We start from the raw sequence: 21,585 nt of genomic DNA, 5'->3' as shown, positions 1-21,585 counted from the left end.
ACTGATTAAATATGGCCCTGACAAACTATTTCAGCTATTGACTTATACTTTTAATTTATTCTTGAGAGGAGAAGAGCTACCCCCAGAATGGAAAACTGCATATATCAGCAATCTATACAAAAATAAAGGCGACAGAAAAGATTGTAAGAACTACCGAGGGCTTAGTATAACTAACTCAATCTGTAGAGTCTACGGGAAGATAATTAAAATCCGAATTGAAGATTGCTGGGAAGACGCTGAAGATCAGAGTGGCTTTCGTGCTGGTCGTTCTTGTATAGACAATGTGTTCTGCCTAAAACAAACAATAGAAAAGCGTTTGGAACATAATATTGAGACACACATGGTATTTATTGATCTTCAAAAAGCGCATGACAGTGTCCCATTAGCCAAGCTATGGCAGGTGCTAAAAGACAAGAATATTCCACCGATTTACATTAATGCTGTAAGGGAGTTGTACGATGATATGACGAGTGTAATAAAGATTGGACAAAAAGTGACAAAAAAGATAAAAGTGACCAAAGGACTTCGCCAAGGCTGCTGCATTGCACCTACACTCTTTAAGATTTATTTGGAGGGGGTTTTGGATATTTGGAAAAGAAAATGTGAACCTATGGGTGTTAAAATTGGAGACCATACACTGTACAGCTTGCATTTTGCTGATGACCAAGTAATACTTGCAGAATATCAAGATGATATCCACTACATGTTACGAAAAATAGATAAAGGATATACTAAGTGGGGCTTATCAATTAATCCATCAAAAACAGAGTACGTAGTAGTGGGAGGTAAAGGAAAGTACTTAGAACTAGGAAGCAAACAAATTCAAAATACTGATAGCTATAAATATCTCGGTGTAAACATTACAAACAATGGTCGGAATACAAAAGAAATAGCTACTAGAATTGGTCAAGGAAATTCAGCAATACGTCAACTGAATAGTATACTTTGGAATAACCACATCACCCGGAACACAAAAATTAGGATATACAAAAGTATCATAGAAATTGCTACATATGGTTCAGAGCTTTGGGTAATAAATAAAAATGACGCATCCAAAATAAAAGCAATGGAAATGAATTATTGGAGAAGATGTTGCCAACTCACTAGAAGAGATAGAGTAAGGAATACTGAAATCAGAGAGCGTATGGGCATAGACATTGACGTCCTGGAAACTATAGAATGCAAAAGGCTGAAATGGTATGGCCATGTAAAAAGGATGAATGATCAACGATGGCCAAAGAGAATATTACAGTGGATCCCCACCAACCGCAGGAAAAAGGGAAGACCAAGAAGATCGTGGAGACAAGAAGTAAAAGGTGCAATGGAAGATAGGGGTCTACAAGTAGATGGCTGGAACGATCGCAAGCGTTGGAAGCTAGGTTGCGAGAAACGGTGGCAGCTATAATAAACTCATTATATATAAAAGGTTTTTAATCTTTTTGCCTATCGGAGATTAAATAATATAAACATTTTTAGTCTGTTTATAATAACACAAATTGCTTTTTTTTTTATCTTGATTCCTCCTAGATTTTTGTGCGTCAAATAAATATAAATATTTCCATTTAGATTGGTGGGAAAATGTATGCTGACAAGAGAATGATTTTGGGTGATGAGATCACTACTCGGTGAGCCCGCTGCCAAAACAGTTGGTTTCATTGTTTGAGTGCGGATTTTCTTAAAATTTGTTATCGTTATTCGTTATTCGTTTTTGTCATCGGCAATTAGTGAGCAGTAAAAAAAGAAAAAGATTGGGTTCTGAACGGGAAAATGTGGTTCTCGGCATTATAGTTTCAAAAAAATCGGCAAAATTTTCGTTTATTTCCATGAGTTAGAAGGAGGAGAATTTAATCTCAAAATGCTATTTAGCATTTTTTGTTTAGTGAGTTAGTTAATCACCGGTTTGTTGGATGTTGTAATCCATGTGGCGGGATTTGAAAACAGCGTTTCGGAGGGCTAAGAGGCCCAAATGTTTTTGGGTGAAAATTAAGCAGCCGAGTTTTGAAGAATACATATTGTTATCATCAGGATAGCCTGGTTTATTATAGGATAATTTGGTTTCCGAAACCTTGGATAATAAAATTCCAACAGTCAATTGCAGTCTATTACAATTAAAAAAAAAATAACACCAATCATAATCTTATTACTCAACTCCTCATAGATCTTATTAACTCCCATTGCGATTACATAGACAGTATACCATATAGACGCGTTTAAAACTGAAAATGGTGTCGAAGTGGCAATAATTATTAGCACAGAGATTCTTAAATATAGAATTCCAGATACTGCAACTATATTAACAGGAGAACTTTATGCAATGTACCATGCGATACTTCACGTAAATGCAAATAAGATGAATAAAATATATATTGTGACAGATTCTATGTCATCACTACAAATAATCAGAAAAATATACACGCAGCATCCATTAGCTTTACTAATAAAGTAAGAACTAAATAAATTACATACTAAAGATACAAGCATCAAGTTTCTCTGGGTCCCATTACATGTTGGAATAGCAGGTAACGAAGCAGCAAACAAAATTGCCAACAAAGAAGCTATAAACGGCAACAGTATCCCCATGTCACCCCAATCTGTAAGTATTAATCTAAAAAGCTACTTCATAAAGAACCTGTTCGAGAACTGGAACAATAAATGAAAATCCACACCATTAAAGCTTCAGGAGTTAAAAAATAAGATTGAACCATGGCAACCACCCGAGGTATTCAGACGAAAGCAAATAATTATTTCCCGTTTACTACTCGGACATACCCAGTTTTCTCATGAACATTTATTTAAGAAAGAAGAATGCCCAATTTGTGATGGGTGCGGTTCACCCCTTACGGTAAAACATGTGTTAGTGGAAAAGTGCGAAAAGTTAGATCGTCACAAAATTAAATACCATTTACCAAACAAGACATTTTAAATTCAAAAAACACTATAGACAACCTACTTTTGTTTTTAAAAGGCTTTAATTTAATAATGGTGAGCATTCACGTTCCTTTCTTGCGGTCCCACTTAGTAGAACTACCAGTTGGATGTTCATCTCCACTCCGACATGCTATCCAACTAGCGGCCCAACTCCAGTTCTAGTTTGTTTTCACGACGGTGTACATCGCTTAACAAAAAAATGTATCGAGTAAACACTACGCAAAATATAATTAGGAGGAGGAAAATGACAGCATTGTGCTTGTTATCCTAATCATTTGAAAAAAGAAGAAAAAATGTTGGACGAAGAAATTATTTTTTGATCGTGTGAACTATTGTGGCACGAAATTGCTTAATGTTATTGATGAGGATGATTACAAAAACTTCCTCAGAATGGACAACTTCACTTTTTCGCTGTTGCTGTTGCTGGAAAAAGTTGGTCTACTCATTACCAAAAAAGATACCTTCATGCGTGAATGTGTCAGTACTGAACAACGTTCAGTACTGACGATGCAACAATGTTAGAAGCAAATTGTATACGGGGAGGAAATATTAGTTACAAAGTGATCTTGTAGTAAATTTACTATTTTAATTGGGAATAAGCCACAATATGAGTTAGAAATTAAATGTATTCCGAAGTTGAAGTCGAAACGTAAAATAAATTTAATTTCTAACTAATATTCAGGCTTATTTGCTATTAAAATAGTACATTTGCATAAGATGCCACAAGTAAATAACTTCAGAACAATATAAAGAAACAGTTACTTCTAATTTCAGTACAACTATGATTTAATTTTCGTTGTTTGTTGATAATTCTTCTGTAGCCAATCCGGAGTGTTGGAAATTGCACCTGTTTGTTAGTGTTTGAAATAGATCTACAGAAAGGAAAATGATTTGCCCTAACAAAAAGTAGATGATGATGAAGAATTGTGTATTTTAATAGGGGTAATGTTCGTGCAATTGAAAGTTTATTTTCTATTAAATATTTGCGAACTAGGGATCTTTGCGTAAAGTAATTTATAGAAATCTCATACGTAACAGGTACCGAAGGTCTACTGACTGAGGAAATTTTCGATCCGACCTGTGATTCGACTTCCAACTTCTAGGGATGAATCGATACCACTCGGCATTCGATACCAAGTACTTAGGTCGGTATCGAATCAAGGCATCGATACCGGGTTCTGGTATCGATACTTATGAATACTCGTTACTCATATGTGACGTGACGTAATTTAACCACAGAATACCACTTGTATGACGTACCAGCACTCACAAGTACAGGTAACAGGACAGAGTGACAGATGACGGAAAAATAAATAATGAAATTTGTGGAATGGACATCTGGAGTGACGTCACGGCGGCCATATTATTATTACTTTCCGAACAAAAGTTAAAATGCCTAATCTCAAGACTTTTTTATTTCTATAAAGTTAACATTTTGCTTCCTCTGCTGCTTTTTCTTTTAAGTATAGTGTTTTTTATGATTCAGTGTTCTATTTCTATGAAATATAGTTTAAAAGTTTAAATTAAAGACATTATAACCTTACTTTATTGATACATGCATTTTATTGCTATTTTTATAAAACAACATGCTTTATTGTTTACACAACCTTGTAAACTGGTTGTAGTAACTATTAGAATACTTAGATATTGTAAAAAGCGGAAAGATTCTGAAAAAAAAAATGAAAAAACAACGAAAAATACAAATTATCCACACTAAACAAGGTTTGTTTGGAAAGTGAAACTGACAGATGTCAATAAAATCTACGTTATCACTCAAGCAGTCCATTAGAATTAAATTTATTTTAATTGTACATAATGATCATAGTAACAGTATATAAAGGATAAAACGGAAAAAAAATAATTTTATTAAAAAAACAATATACAAACTAGTTTGTATAGTGTTTCGATACTAGTATTTTCATTCGATACTAGTACTCGGTATCGAATATGGTTTCATTCGATACCGGGTACTCAGTATCGAATGAAGTTATCGATACCATATGAGTATTTCTTCTTCTTCAAGTGCCGTCTCCATCAATGGAGGTTAGCGGTTATGGTGGCAAACGTTTGTCTATCTTCAGCTGTTCTTAAGAGTTCCTCAAATCCAAGTCCTGTCCAGTTTCTGATATTACGTAACCAGGACAATTTTTTTCTTCCAATTCCTCGCTTTCCTTCTATTTTGCCTTTTATTATCAACTGAGGGATGTAGTATTTCTCGTTGCGCAACAAATGCCCTAAATAACTGGTTTTTCTTCTTTTGACTGTTCTCAATAGTTCTTTTTCTAAATTGAGTCTCGCTAGTACTTCTTCATTTGTTTTTCGTGCTGTCCAAGGAATTTTTAAAATTCTACGGTACACCCACATTTCAAATGCCTCGATTCTATTCAGGCTCTTTATTTTTAAAGTCCATGTTTCGACTCCGTAGAGAAGAACAGACCAGATAAAACATTTTACAAGTTTTAATCTCAATTTAATATTTATATGTGTATCGCAGAATAGAACGCGCATCTTAAAGAAACTATCCCTAGCTTGAGCAATTCTCGCTTTAATTTCTTGTTCTGGGTCCAGCTTGCAATTAATCCAACAGCCAAGGTATTTGTATTGGTTTACCTGTTCTAAAATATTCCCATTTATTTTTATAGGTAAGGGGATATTCTGTTTTCTTTGGATCACCATTACTTTTGTTTTTTTTTCGCTGATCTTCATTCCAAACTCTCGACAAGCATCCTTAAGGTGGTCTATAACCCTCTGTAAGTTTGTGTCTGTATCAGCCAGTAGGACAGTGTCATCTGCATATCTTATGCTAGATATTGGTTCTCCATTAATTTTTATTCCTGTGGAAAGGTTTTCCAAGGCTTGCTTGAATAGTAGTTCTGAGTAAAGATTGAACAGCATAGGGGACAGTATGCATCCTTGCCTTACTCCTTTATTTATACTAATATTTCTAGATGTATGATCGTCGATCCTAATCTTGGTACTCTGCCTCCAATATAAGTTCTTAATTAGTCGGAGATCTTTGCTATCCAAGTTGATGCTCTGCAAGGAATTTAACATTTTATTATGGTTTACGCGATCAAATGCCTTTTCAAAGTCTACAAAACATAGAAAGACATCCTTTTGTTGGTCGTAACACTTCTGCAGCAGTACTTGTAATGAAAACAAGGCCTCTCTGGTCCCCATTCCGGCTCTGAATCCAAATTGATCGTATCCAACTTCTTTTTCACACCTTTTGTATACCCTATTGTGAAGTATTTTTAATAGAATTTTAAGCATTTGGCTCATAAGACTTATTAATCTAAAATCTGCGCATCGCCTGGAGTTAGCTTGTTTTGGAATGGGAATAAAAATAGATTCTAACCATTCCTCTGGTATTTCCCCAGTATCGTAGATTGTATTAAACAAAATTACTAACAAATCAATGTTATTACTTTCGATCAATTTAAGTATTTCAGGATAAACTTCATCAGGTCCAGGGCTTTTATTGGTCTTTAATTGTTTAATGGCATATTCCACTTCGACTTTTAGAATTGGTGGGCTTTCAGTGACATTATTTATTGTAATGTCTATTCTTTCATCTCGGAACAGCTGTTGAATAAATTTTTCCCATTCTTCTATTTTATCTTTGGTGTTATGAATTAACTCTCCGTTGTTATTTACCAGTGGGCAATGTTGTTTTTTGTGGATGAATGAAAATTCTTTCACCTTCTTGTACATATTAAAGTAATCATGTCTATGTTCTAATTCTTCTATTTCTTTACATTTTTCTTCGAGCCATTTCTCTTTTGATTCTTTTATTTTCCTTCTTATTTCTGTATTTAATCGTTTGTAATCGCTTGTGTTCTTATTTTTGTATTTCCTCCTTTCGTCTATCATCTTTAGAATAGCTGGTGTCATCCAGTCTTTTTTTGCCATTAATCGTGTATTTGGAATTTCTTCCCTTGCAGAATTGACGAGGATGGATTTTATTTGTTGCCAAGTTGTATTTATATTTTGGATATTTATTTGGGTTCGGTCTATTTCTGAGAGTTTTTCATTTAGTTTTACAGTGGTTTTATCTTTAATCTGTACATCTTTTAGTAGTTCCATATTAGGTTTGTTCTTCGGCTTTGCATTTTTTATTACTTTAATTCTTGTGCGAATATTTGCTACTACAGGGTTGTGGTCGGAATTTGCATCAGCACTAGGATATGTTTTTGTACTTGTAATGGAGTTACGAAATCGTTGGTTGATTAAAACATAATCTATTTGATTTCTTATTATTCTTTCTTTTGTGTGTAGCGGGGAAGTCCAGGTGTATAACCTGCGTTGAGGTAACTTAAACCAAGTGTTTGTTGCTATCATATTGTGTTGCTGGCAAAACTCTAATAGTCTCTCTCCTCTTTCATTTCGTTCTCCTAGTCCGTATTCTCCTACGATATTTTGGAATTTCCCTCTTCCTATTTTAGCATTAAAATCTCCTAGGACGATGTTAATATCTTCTTTCTTTGTCAATTTCATGAGCTTTTGTAGATCTTCATACCATTCTTCTAGTATGTCATCTGACTTATCTGCGGTTGGTGCATAGACCTGAATAATATTCACATTAAAAGGAGAACTCCTTATTTACAACAGCATTGCTCTGTCAGAGAGTGGTATAAAGTTTGAAACTGCGTTACTCAATTCATCGTTTATTATTACACCTACTCCATTGAAATGTTTTGGATCATTGTTGCCTGAATAATAGAGTATTTTGTTCATAATTTTTGTTGTTCCTGAGTTAGGCCATCTAACTTCACTCAGACCTAAAATATCTATATTCAATCTGTTCATTTCTTGGCACACGTTTGCTAGCTTTCCAGCCTGATAAAGGCTTCTGATGTTCCAGGTCGCTACTTTGACGTCATTGTTTGTTTTAGTTTTGTATTTGTTTTTGTTCCTCCCGGGGATTCTTAGCACCCCCTGAACATTTAAGTTCTGCCGGGCACTGGGGGCCATCGATTTAGTTCCATTTACCATCATAACTTTCTTGGGAAAATTAATGAGGTGGTTTCCCATTGCCTTCCTCATGTTTTCTGTCGGGGTTTTCTCCCTTATCCGGAGTGTTCCAGTTTTAAGGCGCCGGAAGCTCGCCTTTCGCCCTTTCCCGTTAGCGTTACCCAGGAAGTACCACGTGGAGGTGGGAATCGGACTTGCTAACAGACGTAATGTTTAACTATTCATCCAGGTTTTATTACCACATACCTTCCGGTAAGACATGTGATCCCAGAGGTCTATCGTTAGCCATTCACTCCAATATGAGTATTTAGTAGTATCGAATCGAATCATCCCTACCAACTTCACCATTCACGCTCCCACTTCGTCACCAGTCGGAAGTCGGACCTTCAAGTCGTCCCTCTAGATGTTTCGACTTGTACCACTAGTTGTCCAACTAATCCAACCAGCCCACTCACGGTCCGATTTCAGATCCAACTGGAAGTTGGACCGCGGAAGTTGGACCACTAGGTTGGAGCGGGTTTTTTTGTAAATAAAAAAAAAGAATATATTGAGGACGAAGTCAGAAATATATGTATATATACGACTATTTTTATGACACTAATTAAACGACAGGCTCCACGAGGTCGTAGCAATACATTAATACTATACTAAACTGAACCCAATCGTCTTAGATAACTAGGAAAGGCCATTTAAAAAAAGTGAGATTACTGGCAATTTACGTCACAGAAAAGCATACTCCAAAAAATGTAGAGACGAGACTTCCTAATCTATTGCATATAAAAATATAATCCTAATTGGTTACTGATGGATCTCTCTGTATTAAAATTATAGTATAGGTATAAAAGTTGTTATCGCTTTGGAAATTCACATCGATAAGCAGTAATTTACTTTTTGCGTGTATTAATTAATAAATGCTTTTAACATTTATCAAATATATTAATCTTTTTTTCAATTACACTTAATTTTAGATTTAGATAAATAGATATTATGTAATATATTAGTGTTAATTATATAAGTTAAATGTTCGTTTCCCAATAATTGAGAGCTTATGTTCATAAAAAAGAATACACAGACAGACAAATAAGTTTAAAATCATTGTTCATATTACAGTGTTTTCGCAGATATGGATATTCAATTCAGTTAAAAATACATAAATTCCAAAAGCTTAATAGATTAAACTCATTTAACTGTGTTAAATTATAATATACTTGAATAATTAAATACAAATTTATTGTTTTCAATGTTATAAATAAACTGATAATTATAATAATTAATTGGATTATTACTATATTTAACACGTTTAAATAGATTAAAAGCATGGAATTATGAAAATACAACGATGACCTGTTGACTCCAGATTTTCTAAGCCACTTAGAGAATTTTTTCTTAAAAAAAAACAGAAGATTATGAGACGGAGACGTATTCTCACTTTAATCGTGACTACCCGGAGGGAGGGTAGTGGCCATCGTGATGTCGTGTATTGTCCGTCTTCAAATATTTTTGTATGTAATTTGATCGATCATCTTACTGGAAATCTTCCCCATGACCTTAGGCGTTCTACATTTCCTTGGATACGTCCTTCCATGTTTCCTGTCTGCTCTCCTAACATGTCCAAAGTATTTTAATTGTTGGAGATAGACTGTGCTGGATAACCGTTTGCTAACTTTTAGCTCATTTAAAATTGAAATATTTGTTCTCTGGTAGGTCCACAGAATTTGTAACATTCTTCTCCAACATAACATTTCAGTGGTGTCTATCTTTCTTCTTTTCGCTTGTCGTAGGGTTGCAGATTCACATCCGTATGTCAGTATTGGAAATATTAAGTAGTTGATCAACCTCATTATTAGAGTTCGTGAAATTTAAAAGTTTATCTACGTTTTATTAATTTCTTCCTGTAGTGGCCTTGTGTTAGTGATCAACGATAATAGATATAAATATGAGTTCACAACCTCAAACCCATCAATTGTGGTTGTGTGTGGTTGATTGTTATGCAGTCTATCCACTATCATGATCTATGTCTTTGATAAGTTTAACTGCAGACCAAATATTTGACTTTCGTTTTCAACTAGTCGTATGAGATTAATTAATTTTTTTTGACTATTTGCAAGAAGGGCTGTGTCGTCCGCAAATCGTAGATTGTTTATTTTTTGACCATTTATTGAGATGCCTTTTTCTCATTTTTCAAGCGCTCTTCCCATAATATGCTCCCCGTGCATATTAAATAATTGTGGAGACAGTTTACATCCTTAAATTATTATTATGAATTATTACCGGTGACACTGCATGATCAACATCCAAGGTTTTGTCCAAATTCCACATGTTTTCTTCTTCTTTTAACACAAATGTTCAACAACCATTTGCCATTTTTCCTTGGTTAAATGTAAGAGGAAACTTTCTAACAACGCTTGTACATTTTTAAATTTAAATTTTATTTCAGTGGAGCTATATATCTTTTAACTTATGTCCATATTAGTTTAGAGTTTAGTTGGCAGTGGTAGGGAGGAAAACGGAGGAACACGGAACGTCAACATAATAATGTTTATGCAAGTTCATCCACTGCATAAGGTATTTGGGGTTTATTCATTTGTAGAATTTGTAGCAATTCAATTTTTATGGATTATTCTGGAAAACTAATGTTTCTGTTTGATTTGGCTCGTCAAACGAGCTGAGCCTTATTTCTACTTAATTTCTTCCTGACAGTATCCTTTTTTTATTGAAATAATAAGGAACCACCTTCTAAAATCCCGTTATTACTTCCAATATGTTTTACTATTAGGCGTCGCCCTTACCGGATGGAATCTTTAAACCTATAGATAATCCTTTCAAAAAGACACTGTTCTGAAGATTGAACGGTTGTGTTCTGCCATATTTTGTCCAGTATGTAACTCCCACCAACCCAAACTTCGCCTAAATTAAATATTTGGTTTACCTTCTACATGTAATTTAAAAATGATTCTGAAGCTTCCTCTCCAATAAATAATTTCATCAGTATCAATAATAGATATTTTTTTATGTTTTTTCCATTTGAACTTCAATTATGTTTAACTTTGTTATCGAAAAATCGGTGAAAGGCTGAAAGAAAAGATCTACAAGAGTGTGATAAGGCCTACGTTGATAAAAGATCACCTGTTTCACAGCGAAGGCTTTCGGCGAAGCTGGATCTGAAAGCTCCGAGACATATTCGTAATGCGGTATTCTGACTAATGTTAAGAGTCCACAAACAATTGATACTGACATATATACAATGCATCCATAATCCAGTCAAGAGTAAATGAGAGATCTGTATACCTTAATTGGGATATCTTCACCAGCTCTTCAGAGATGATTTGCTAAGGATTTTAATAGATTTAATCTAGTTAGGCAATTAGCTTTGACGTTTGTAATATATGGTTTCCACGTTAGTCTACTATCAAAAATTAAACCTAGTATATTGTGTTCATTAACTACTGTGAGCGGAGTACCATTTAATATAATTTGAGGTAATAATATCAACATTGTTAAATAACTGTCAAAGTTAAACTTGATAATTAAAAGTTCTCCTATTAGTTTTTAATAATTGTGTGTATATTAAACAGTATTTAATGGTTATATTACAATTAATAAGTATTCAAGATTCCCATTCAGGTAGCCAACGGAGTGGTACGGTGGTTAACGTGTACGGAGTGTAAATAGCTCCCCCCTAAATGGGGAAGCTTTAAAAAGAAAGACGCCATTAGGTGTAACTATTAACCAGACAATGAGTGCAAATAGCTCTAAAAGTGATGCGGAGTCAGAAAATTATTTATCGGTCCCCGTACAAGACATGGATACCACTTTAAGTTCTGAGACAACAGCTGAAACCAGTCGTCAGGTCATTAGTGATAACGAAAAGGATATTTATAAACAAAATAAAACACCTAAAGTTTTTAATCTAAGAAATGGAGATAAGTATAATTTGAGTAATATTTGTGTTTTTATCGAACGAAAAAATATTGAAAATGCCGGCCGTCTTCATCCCTTATTTGTGGGAGATATCTTACACAAAAAACTAAATGTTAACAATATTAACCAAATTAGATCTGTTGGAAAAAATAGAATAAAAGTTAGTCTAAAAACATGTTCTGATGCCAATGCTTTAGTAAACAATCCTCTTTTCTCTTCTCGATACGAAATATATTTTAGATAACATAAAATCTCCTTCAACAGTAGTTGATGTTAAACGTACACATCGTAGAATAGAAAAGGATGGTGATATACAGTATGTCCCCAAAAAAACCATTATTGTAACTTTTGAAGGGAACACTTTACCTAATTATATTTCAATAAATAGTGTATATTTTTCGGTGGAGCGGTTTTTTAGCAGAGTTACACAGTGCTTCAGATGTCTACGCTATGGTCACATTTCTAGGCAATGTAAAAATATTGAAGAGTTATGTATTAAGTGTAGTAATGTAAAAGCTGAAAATCATGTTTGTCACGATTCAGAAATTCGCTGTTTATATTGTAAAACAAATGACCACGTTTCTATTTCAAGAAAATGTTCTCATTATGAAAAACAACGTAAAATTAAGAATGTTATGGTTGAACAAAATATTTCCTTTATTGAGGCAAAAGAATATTGTGAAATGTCTTATTCTGGTATATCTGTAAACAATAGTTTTTCTATTTCATCCAACTCCAATTTTCCGCCTTTACCAGCGATTGAATCTAAGTCTGGAAATACTAACTCCCTTTTACACTCAAATTTTAAGAATAATAGCAATTACGTTTTGCCCACCCATCCTACACGAAGTCCTACCGGCCATAGCAATAAAAAACGTCGAATTTCTAATGACACTCCTTCTCCACAACCGATGTTTCCGTTTCAGTTTGGCCCTAATCAACCACTACCTCGAAATAATAATTCACCAAATTATCAAAATTTAAATAACAAAAACATTGTAAAGTCAATTGCAGATTTTATAGTTGAATTTTTAAAAGGTATTCATACCATTGAAGATATCAAAAATTTGAATAATGATTTAATTCAAACACGAATAAATAAAGTGTTGGAGGACACATGTAAAAAGTAACCTTCACTCCATTACCAAAGACATTAAATATTTGTCAGTGGAATGCACGTTCTGCTGTTTCGAATAAAAATAGTCTAATGCATTATCTTGTAAATAATAATATTGATGTAGCAATAATAAGTGAAACATGGTTTAAACCCAAAAAAGTATATAGTTTCGTAGGTTATAATGTAATTCGTAAAGATAGACAAGATGGTTTTTCAGGAATTTGCATTTTGGTCAAAAAGTCGATTTCACACCTAGAATTAAGCATAGTTTCCAATTTTAATGTCGATCTTCTTGTTTGTGGTATTAATATCAAATTCAACAATAAAACTTTAAGTATAATTTCCGTTTATAGGTCACCGGATATTAAAACCAACACAACTGATTGGGTAAATATTTTTTCGCAGTTTTCAACTCCATGTATTATTGGTGGGGATTTTAACACGTATCATGCTACTTGGGGATCCCATAAAAACGATTCTATTGGTAAACAACTCATTGAAGCAAGCAATAATTGTGATTTTGTAGTTATGAATACTGGCGAACCCACGTGTATTACCCGGCCAGGATGCAATGATTCTATGATAGATGTTACCTTTTGCTCCTCGGACGTAGCTAGTGATATAGATTGGGCAGTTTACTCTGACACACTTGGATCGAATCATTTTATGATAAAAATAACTCTTGCAATGCAGCAAATTCCGCAGGACATCACAATTCCGCGATATAGATGGAACCTAAAAGGAGCTAATTGGGAACAATATAAAGAGTTTGTGGAAGACTACTTTTATAACTTTACTGATGCAGAATATCCAACCACCAAAGAAAAATATGCATTCTTAATCAATTGTATAAATAATGCGGCACAAAGAACTGTAAAAGAATACAGACCGTTTAAGTGCAAAAATCGAACACCTTCACCTTGGTGGGATGCAGAATGTGACAACATAATTTCTGAAAGGAAACATGTACTGCAAGTATACAAAGAAAACCCCACAAAAGATAATTTTCTTGCATACCAAAAATGCATGGCACTTACTAAACGAACATTAAAAGAAAAAGCTAAAAAAAGTTGGATTGAATGGTGTTCCAATCTCAACAAAAATATTCCAACTAGCATGATATGGAAATAAGCAAAAAAAATGAATCGTAAAACAATAAACATTGGTAAGCCACATAATGATGATTTAATAGATGAGTTTTTTAATCATGTAGCTCCCCCAGACTGTTCCTTTCACTGTAAATATCGAACATACGATCTTAGATAAAAAACATTTTTTGGCAAATAATTTTCACATTAATGAACTAAATTATGCTTTAAGAAATAAAAAAAGTACTGCCCCGGGTTTTGATCAAATAAAGTATCCGATGTTAGAGAACCTACCAATTATAGCAAAAAGTTTTCTTCTACAAATTTTTGATGAGATGCTTGCAGGTGAGTGCATTGAAGATTTTAGGAAAATTATAATCACACCGATTCCTAAACAAGGTAAAGACCCTAACTTGGCCCATTCTTATAGACCAATTTCTCTGCTATCATGTGTGCAAAAAACTTTCGAACGTATGATAAAACATAGGCTGGAATGGTGGCTACATAAAAAAGACCTGCTTACGCCCTGTCAATTTGCATACAAAAGAGGAGTGGGTACGCTAGATGCACTTACAACCTTAGTAACAAATATTCAAAATAATTTTTCTAGAAATAAATTTCTTCCAACAATTTTTATTGATATTGAGAAAGCATATGACACCTTAAACTTAAATATTTTGAGTAAAAAAATGATTATTGATTTTAACATTCCTAAGGAAATAGTGTATCCTATTATCGGATTATATTCAGAAAGACATGTTTATGTCAGGGATTTTAACAACCATTTATTAGGCCCAAGATATGTTTTTACAGGATTTCCACAAGGAGCTGTCTTAAGTCCTTTTCTTTTCAATTTGTACACAGCTGACCTACATAAATTAAAGTTGGAAAAATATCCTTTTAAGATCATCCAATATGCAGATGACTTCTGCATTTACTGTGAAACAAAGAAGAGAGATGAAGCTTTTGGATTTTTAATGGATACCTACAACGTTGTAGAAATATGCTTGGAAGAAAATCACCTTCAGCTGTCGGCCACAAAATCAGCAGTGACCATTTTCAGTAGACATAATATTCCCAATATCGAAACATTTATAGTAAAACAGCGAGAAATTCCTTTTAAAAACAAAGACAACTCCTATTAAGCCCCTTTATGTTGAAGCACGTGAGCCTCCAATTTCTCTTAGAAGACATTTCTTGGCCGAAAAATTTTTACTGAAAATTAAACACAAGAACACTTTCCTTTATACCGAATTAACAAATTTAAACAATTATGATTTAACGAATAAATATTGGATTAAGAAAAATTCTCCAACCCTATGTGAAGCTCTTAGAGAAAACACAGTTTGTGCTGATGAAGCTATTAATTTAAAATCACACACAGATATAAATGATTTTGAAGCTCTTTTTTATAGCGTTAAATTTATTAAACCAAATTATGTTAACACTGGAAGAGCAAATAACAACATTATAACAAGCATCTTATCCAATTGGGATTACTACAGTACTATCTACACGGATGCCTCCAAATCAGAAGACGGTACAGGATGTGCCTTTTACATCCCCATGGAGAAGGTAGAAAAAATGTTCAAATTAAAAGCAAATATTTCCATATTTAGTGCGAAAGCAATTGCCATATATCAAGCCCTACTTTTTGTTTCTAACAGAGATTCCTCCGTTATTATTGTTTCAGATTCCATGTCAGTTCTCACAGCCATTAACCAACCTTTTGTTCCAACCACATACTCCAATCCCTACATAATATTAATTAAAAAATTAGTTAAACACTTTAAGGAAAATAAAAAAATGTGATATTTATATGGGCCAAAGCACACAGTGGAATTAAACATAATGAACATGTGGACCAACTAGCCAAATTAAGTATTTATTCAGTGGATACCACAGAATTTCTACCAGTATTTCTGATTTGGTTGCTTCACGCAAGGCAGTTTTAAAATATAAATGGAGTGACCTATGGTCTGAGTTTTGTTTTACCAACCCAAATAGATACACTTCTTTACACACAACTGTCCCTGTTGCACATTGGCACAGAACTTATAATGTCCCTAGGCGTTATATAACAACCATATCTAGGCTTAAATTTGGACATGCTTGTTTTCCTGCTCATCTTGCAAGGATTCATGTGATCGAGAGTAAAAACTGTGTGGAATGTGGAGTAGAAGGTGACCTAGATCATGTAATTTTTGGTTGTGCCAAATATAATTTGGAATCCACCTTATTATATAATAATATAGTTCGTATTACCGGTAAATCTCCGTTTAACGTTTTATCTGTCCTAGTGACTTAAAATAGATTAATTTACGATTGCATAATCGATTTTTTGACCAAATGTAATATTTTTCTTTAGTTAAAAAAAAATTGGTTTTTACTTTTTACCTTTGTTTTCTCTCCTTTATATGTTTAATCCTATTTACCGTGGCCTAGTTCTCCTGTGTATGTTATATATTTTTATCTATTTTAGTCTATTCGATTGCAAATAACTCAAAAACTTTTTACTGTACCTAATGAGATTAAAAGATCATGTAACTGGCTGTATGGCAAACTGCCGAAGCCATATAAAAAAAAAGGTAATAATATGCTACGTATTTTTCAACTGAATTTAATTACTTTTGATTTTTTAGCACAAAAATAATACTAAAACTACTTATAGACCTACTTTTTGGATCAAGTTTGTAGTTGTGATCTGTATCTTTACCGCGGCAATATAAAATCAGGGCATCAGCATATAAGTTGTACTTTACTGGGCTGTGAATATTCTTGCAAATATCATTGTTATTAGTTAGTATAGTTATTATAAATAGAGTGGAACTTCCTGGGAGTACCCCATTTTCCTGAACATAGATTGAGGAAGTTTTTCCGTTAACTAATACTTTGAAGCGGTGACCAGAGAGAAACTGTTCGGTAAAAGATAATGTAGTTAAATGTGTCGATAGCAATTAAAGTAAATTGTATACTCACGCTTAATCAAGCCATTAAGAGCGATGCTGGGAATATTTATATTCCACTATGCATCAACAATTTACTCATATAAATTACCATCTTTCTTGTACTCACTGCGTCGAGTAAGAACGATAAATATACGAAAATGGTTGCGTTTCGATTTAATTTGAGCTTCTTACCACTCCCTGATACGTGTTTCTGGGTCTTCCCGTCATCAGAGAGAGCTTGTAAGAAAACTCAAACTAAACCAAAACGCACCGACTACTCTAGCAATTATAGAAAAAATAATTACCGGAGTATGCTACTAGAGACATCTAGTGATGAAAGATGAAGTTAAATGTGTCGATAGCAATTAAAGTAAATTGTATACTCACGCTTAATCAAGCCATTAAGAGCGATGCTGGGAATATTTATATTCCACTATGCATCAACAATTTACTCATATAAATTACCATCTTTCTTGTACTCATTGCGTCGAGTAAGAACGATAAATATACGAAAATGGTTGCGTTTCGATTTAATTTGAGCTTCTTACCACTCCCTGACACGTGTTTCTGGGTCTTCCCGTCATCAGAGAGAGCTTGTAAGAAAACTCAAACTAAACCAAAACGCACAGACTACTCTAGCAATTATAGAAAAAATAATTACCAGAGTATGCTACTAGAGACATCTAGTGATGAAAGATGAAGTTAAATGTGTCGATAGCAATTAAAGTAAATTGTATACTCACGCTTAATCAAGCCATTAAGAGCGATGCTGGGAATATTTATATTCCACTATGCATCAACAATTTACTCATATAAATTACCATCTTTCTTGTACTCATTGCGTCGAGTAAGAACGATAAATATACGAAAATGGTTGCGTTTCGATTTAATTTGAGCTTCTTACCACTCCCTGACACGTGTTTCTGGGTCTTCCCGTCATCAGAGAGAGCTTGTTGATTAAGCGTGAGAGTTGATCATCATCAGATAGTTGATTAAGCGTGAGTATACAATTTACTTTAATTGCCATCGACACATTTAACTTCATCTTTCATCACTAGATGTCTCTAGTAGCATACTCTGGTAATAATTTTTTCTATAATTGCTAGAGTAGTCGGTGCGTTTTGGTTTAGTTTGAGTTTTCTTACAAGCTCTCTCTGATGACGGGAAGACCCAGAAACACGTGTCAGGGAGTGGTAAGAAGCTCAAATTAAATCGAAACGCAACCATTTTCGTATAAAAGATAATGTATTTTTGATAATATTACATTCTCTTAATTTGAACGAAGCCGTGCTTCGGGATGGACGAAATTCGGATTGAGTTAAATGTAAAATTTTTTGTTCTTCTAGACATTAGTCATTTGTTTATTAGTTTTGCTAGCAGCTTACACATGGTGCATTTTAGTAAAATAGGACCGTAAGAATTCGGATTATTCGGGGATTTGTCCTATTTATTTAGTGATATAACAATAGGTTCCCTCCATAATATTGGAAATTTCTAATTGGTCTATATTATGTTGTACAGTTTAAAATTTTTTTTAACGGCTGATATGGTAAGATGGAAGGGATGTTGTTGGGACCTGCAGCTAAATTTTGCAAGTTGAAAGAAAATTTAAGAGTTCCTGTAGTGTAAACGGAGCGTTTAAGAAGTGTCAAATTTAAGAGATCGGAAAGGACATTATACAGGAGGATTTGTTTTTTGAGTATATTCTTGTTTTTAAACCGTTAATAAAAATTTGCGGCAATTCCATTAACGATTTCCTGATCATCGATTACTAAATTACTTTTCTGTAAAAAAGCTGGAATTCTTGTGTGCGTATTTTTTCCTCGCATTTGATTAATTTTCTTCCAGACTTGAGAAGGGGCAGTATTATGAGTTTAAGTGAAAATATATTCTTGCATGACCGTTTCTTACTTTGTTTTAAGATATACCTTGTCTTGGCTCCAAGTTTTTTAAAACAATAAATGTGGTTTTCGTCACTTCTGATTTGACGGTACTTATAAGGAGCAGTTTTGTATCCTTTTACAGCAGTTGCACAACGTTCATACCCCCAAGGGGTTAATTTTATTGTAGAAGTTATTATACCTTTTCCTACGTAAATGTCAGCAGCAAAGAAAATGTTTTTTTTTAATTATATACATCATTATCTATATTTCCAGAGAAGAAAATTTGTTTCATTTGCCGGTCTACTTCATTTTTGAAACTTGCCCAGTCAGCACTAGAAATCTTTCACTTTATTACTGTTCCTGTTCATGTTTCTTAATTATTTGTTATAAGGATGGAAAAATGGTTACTATCATATAGATCATCTACAACATTCCATGTTAGAGAAGGATATATTTTTGAATCGCATAGACTTAGGTCAATCGCTGAAAAATTTTTTGTTGAAATATTGAAATTAGTGATGATAAACCATTATTTAGAAAACAAGTGTCGATAATTTTAGTACGTTTTCTACCACTTTTTCTTTGCCGTACGTGGTTTGTCAACCCCATGCAATGTTGTAGGCATTAAAGTCTTCGACAACTAAAAATTACAAATGGTGCTGGAAGTTGAAAAATTAAGCCTACCAGTTCAGCTTTAGTAGGATTGTAATTCGGTTTCTCCGGGAATTTCGTTCTTATGTGAGGATATCTTCTATAACCCCCAAGAACAATATTGTGATTTTGTTTAGAATTTTTTTAGGCATATTATATTTGGATTGGTGTTGCTGATAAGTTCTTGGATTCTTTCTGAGCGGCAAAAAAATCTGTCACAATCCCATTGAACTAGTAGAAAAGTTGTTAGTGATTGGATTTTTTAGAATTTTGTGAATTTTGTTCGAGATTCTAGACGAAAATATTATATTTTTATGGCCAACAATATCACCAGTAGATTTTACACAGTTAAATAGTTTTAAGTTTTCTTCTGCGTGGTAAATAACTGCTTCTTTTTAGGCATTTGATATTAAATACTTACATTACTTTACTTTATCGTGTCCGGACATGCCATTCATAAAATTTCGGCCCAGTATCGGGCTACGTTGGTTCCATCTTTGTTGGCGAGCCACAAATCTTTGATGGTACATCGATGAGGACAGTTTCTGCATGTAAGAAGATGTTCCATATTCTGTGTTTCTTCACAGTAACAGTTCACATTATTTGGTCGATTTTTCCCCATTTTGCCATGTTTGATTTTACTGGAGCGACCCCCGCTCTTATCTTATTTATAGTTTTCCACGTTTCAAAGTCTAGGGATTGGCCGGTCCATTGAATCTTGGGAAGAGAAAAATACTCAGGCGGTTCATCCTGCAATGTTCCAAGGAAGATTTTACTAGATTTTAGTCGCAATTGTGGTGTTCGAGCTTTGTATAGGTCATGCCGCTCGTCCGCAATCTGTTTAATTTTGTCTATATGCTCTGCAACGCCTCTGCGTGTTGAGGGTTCTACAAAACCCACTGCTTTATATAGATTTTAAGAGTGGGTTTCATGCACCCCATTACTATCCTGCATGTCTCAATACTAATAAAACTATTATTTATAGTTAGAAATTGCAAAAATCGACACCAATTTACAGAGGGATACGTACACATTCACTATCTATAGGCTAGTTAATTTAGATTTTGCATATTGTGAAACAAAGAATGGTTGTATATTAATAATAATTCGGACTGACCAGGATATATAATTTATCGTTGTGAACAGTTTATAAATAACCTTGTTATTTATAAGCTTTTATAAAAATTAAAATCATTAAATTAAACTAATATATATCATAAAAGTGTCTTTTTAAAAACATTCTATTTGTAGAAATATTGATGAGTCCGAAAAACCTGGAATTCGTGCAGCTCTACCACAACTTTTAGGCTTTACTGATCCAAATATTGTAGAATATAATGAATCTTTGATTGAAAGTGTCCAAGACTTGCTTGAAATACATCACTATAATGTTTCGTTTGTAATGAAAAACCTTTCACAGAACTGTACCGAGATGTTGAGATTTTGTTCATGGAACGGAGTTAAAACGAATTGTCATAAATTATTTATCGAAAGCTTGACTGTAAATGGATATTGTTGTTCATTTAATTATGGGTAAGTATGGTTTTGTTGACTATAAATCTGATTTCATATTGTTTGAATATTATACAAGTACTATTATATAAGTACTATAAAGCAGGGATGACTCGCTGACTCAAAACAAATATGGACTATATTTTTCATACCAAAGTACCATGAGTACTATTTTTCACAGTGAAGTAATCGGTTTGTCACAGCTCATCGTCTAGTTAATAAGTTCATTTAGGAAATCAGTTTTTGTTTTTAAGCGAAACTTCAGCTTTATGTTAATAGTAAAAAATTGATAAATTAAATAATGATTATTTTCACTTTAGTTATAAAATAAGACAAAAAAATTATCTATAGACCTTCTTCAGGTTCCTTCTTCTATCGGAGGTTGGAAATCATCATCGTTATTTTAATTTTACTGGCCGCGCTTCTGAATAATTCTAATGAGCTGCAACCGAACCACTCTCTCAAATTTCTTAGCCAGGATATTTTACGTCGTCCTGGGTTTCTCTTCCCTTGTATCTTCCCTTGCATAATTAACCTAAGTAATACGTACTTCTCGCCCCTCA

General features: G+C 33.6%; 1 protein-coding gene across 1 annotated transcript in view; it reads left to right on the top strand.

Moving 5' to 3' along the window:
• Positions 1 to 21,585, top strand: part of LOC140442206 (sodium channel protein Nach-like) — a 135,365-nt gene that overhangs the window by 9,958 nt on the left and 103,822 nt on the right. The window contains exon 3 of the mRNA XM_072533284.1: positions 20,762 to 21,043. Within this exon, the coding sequence (XP_072389385.1) occupies positions 20,762 to 21,043 (282 nt within the window). The remainder of the gene's footprint in view (positions 1 to 20,761; positions 21,044 to 21,585) is intronic.

The sequence above is a fragment of the Diabrotica undecimpunctata genome, chromosome 5, assembly GCF_040954645.1.
Source record: "Diabrotica undecimpunctata isolate CICGRU chromosome 5, icDiaUnde3, whole genome shotgun sequence".
Lineage (NCBI taxonomy): Eukaryota > Metazoa > Arthropoda > Insecta > Coleoptera > Chrysomelidae > Diabrotica > Diabrotica undecimpunctata.
Note: the sequence above shows the minus strand (reverse complement) of the source record. Positions and strands in the feature narration are given on the sequence as shown.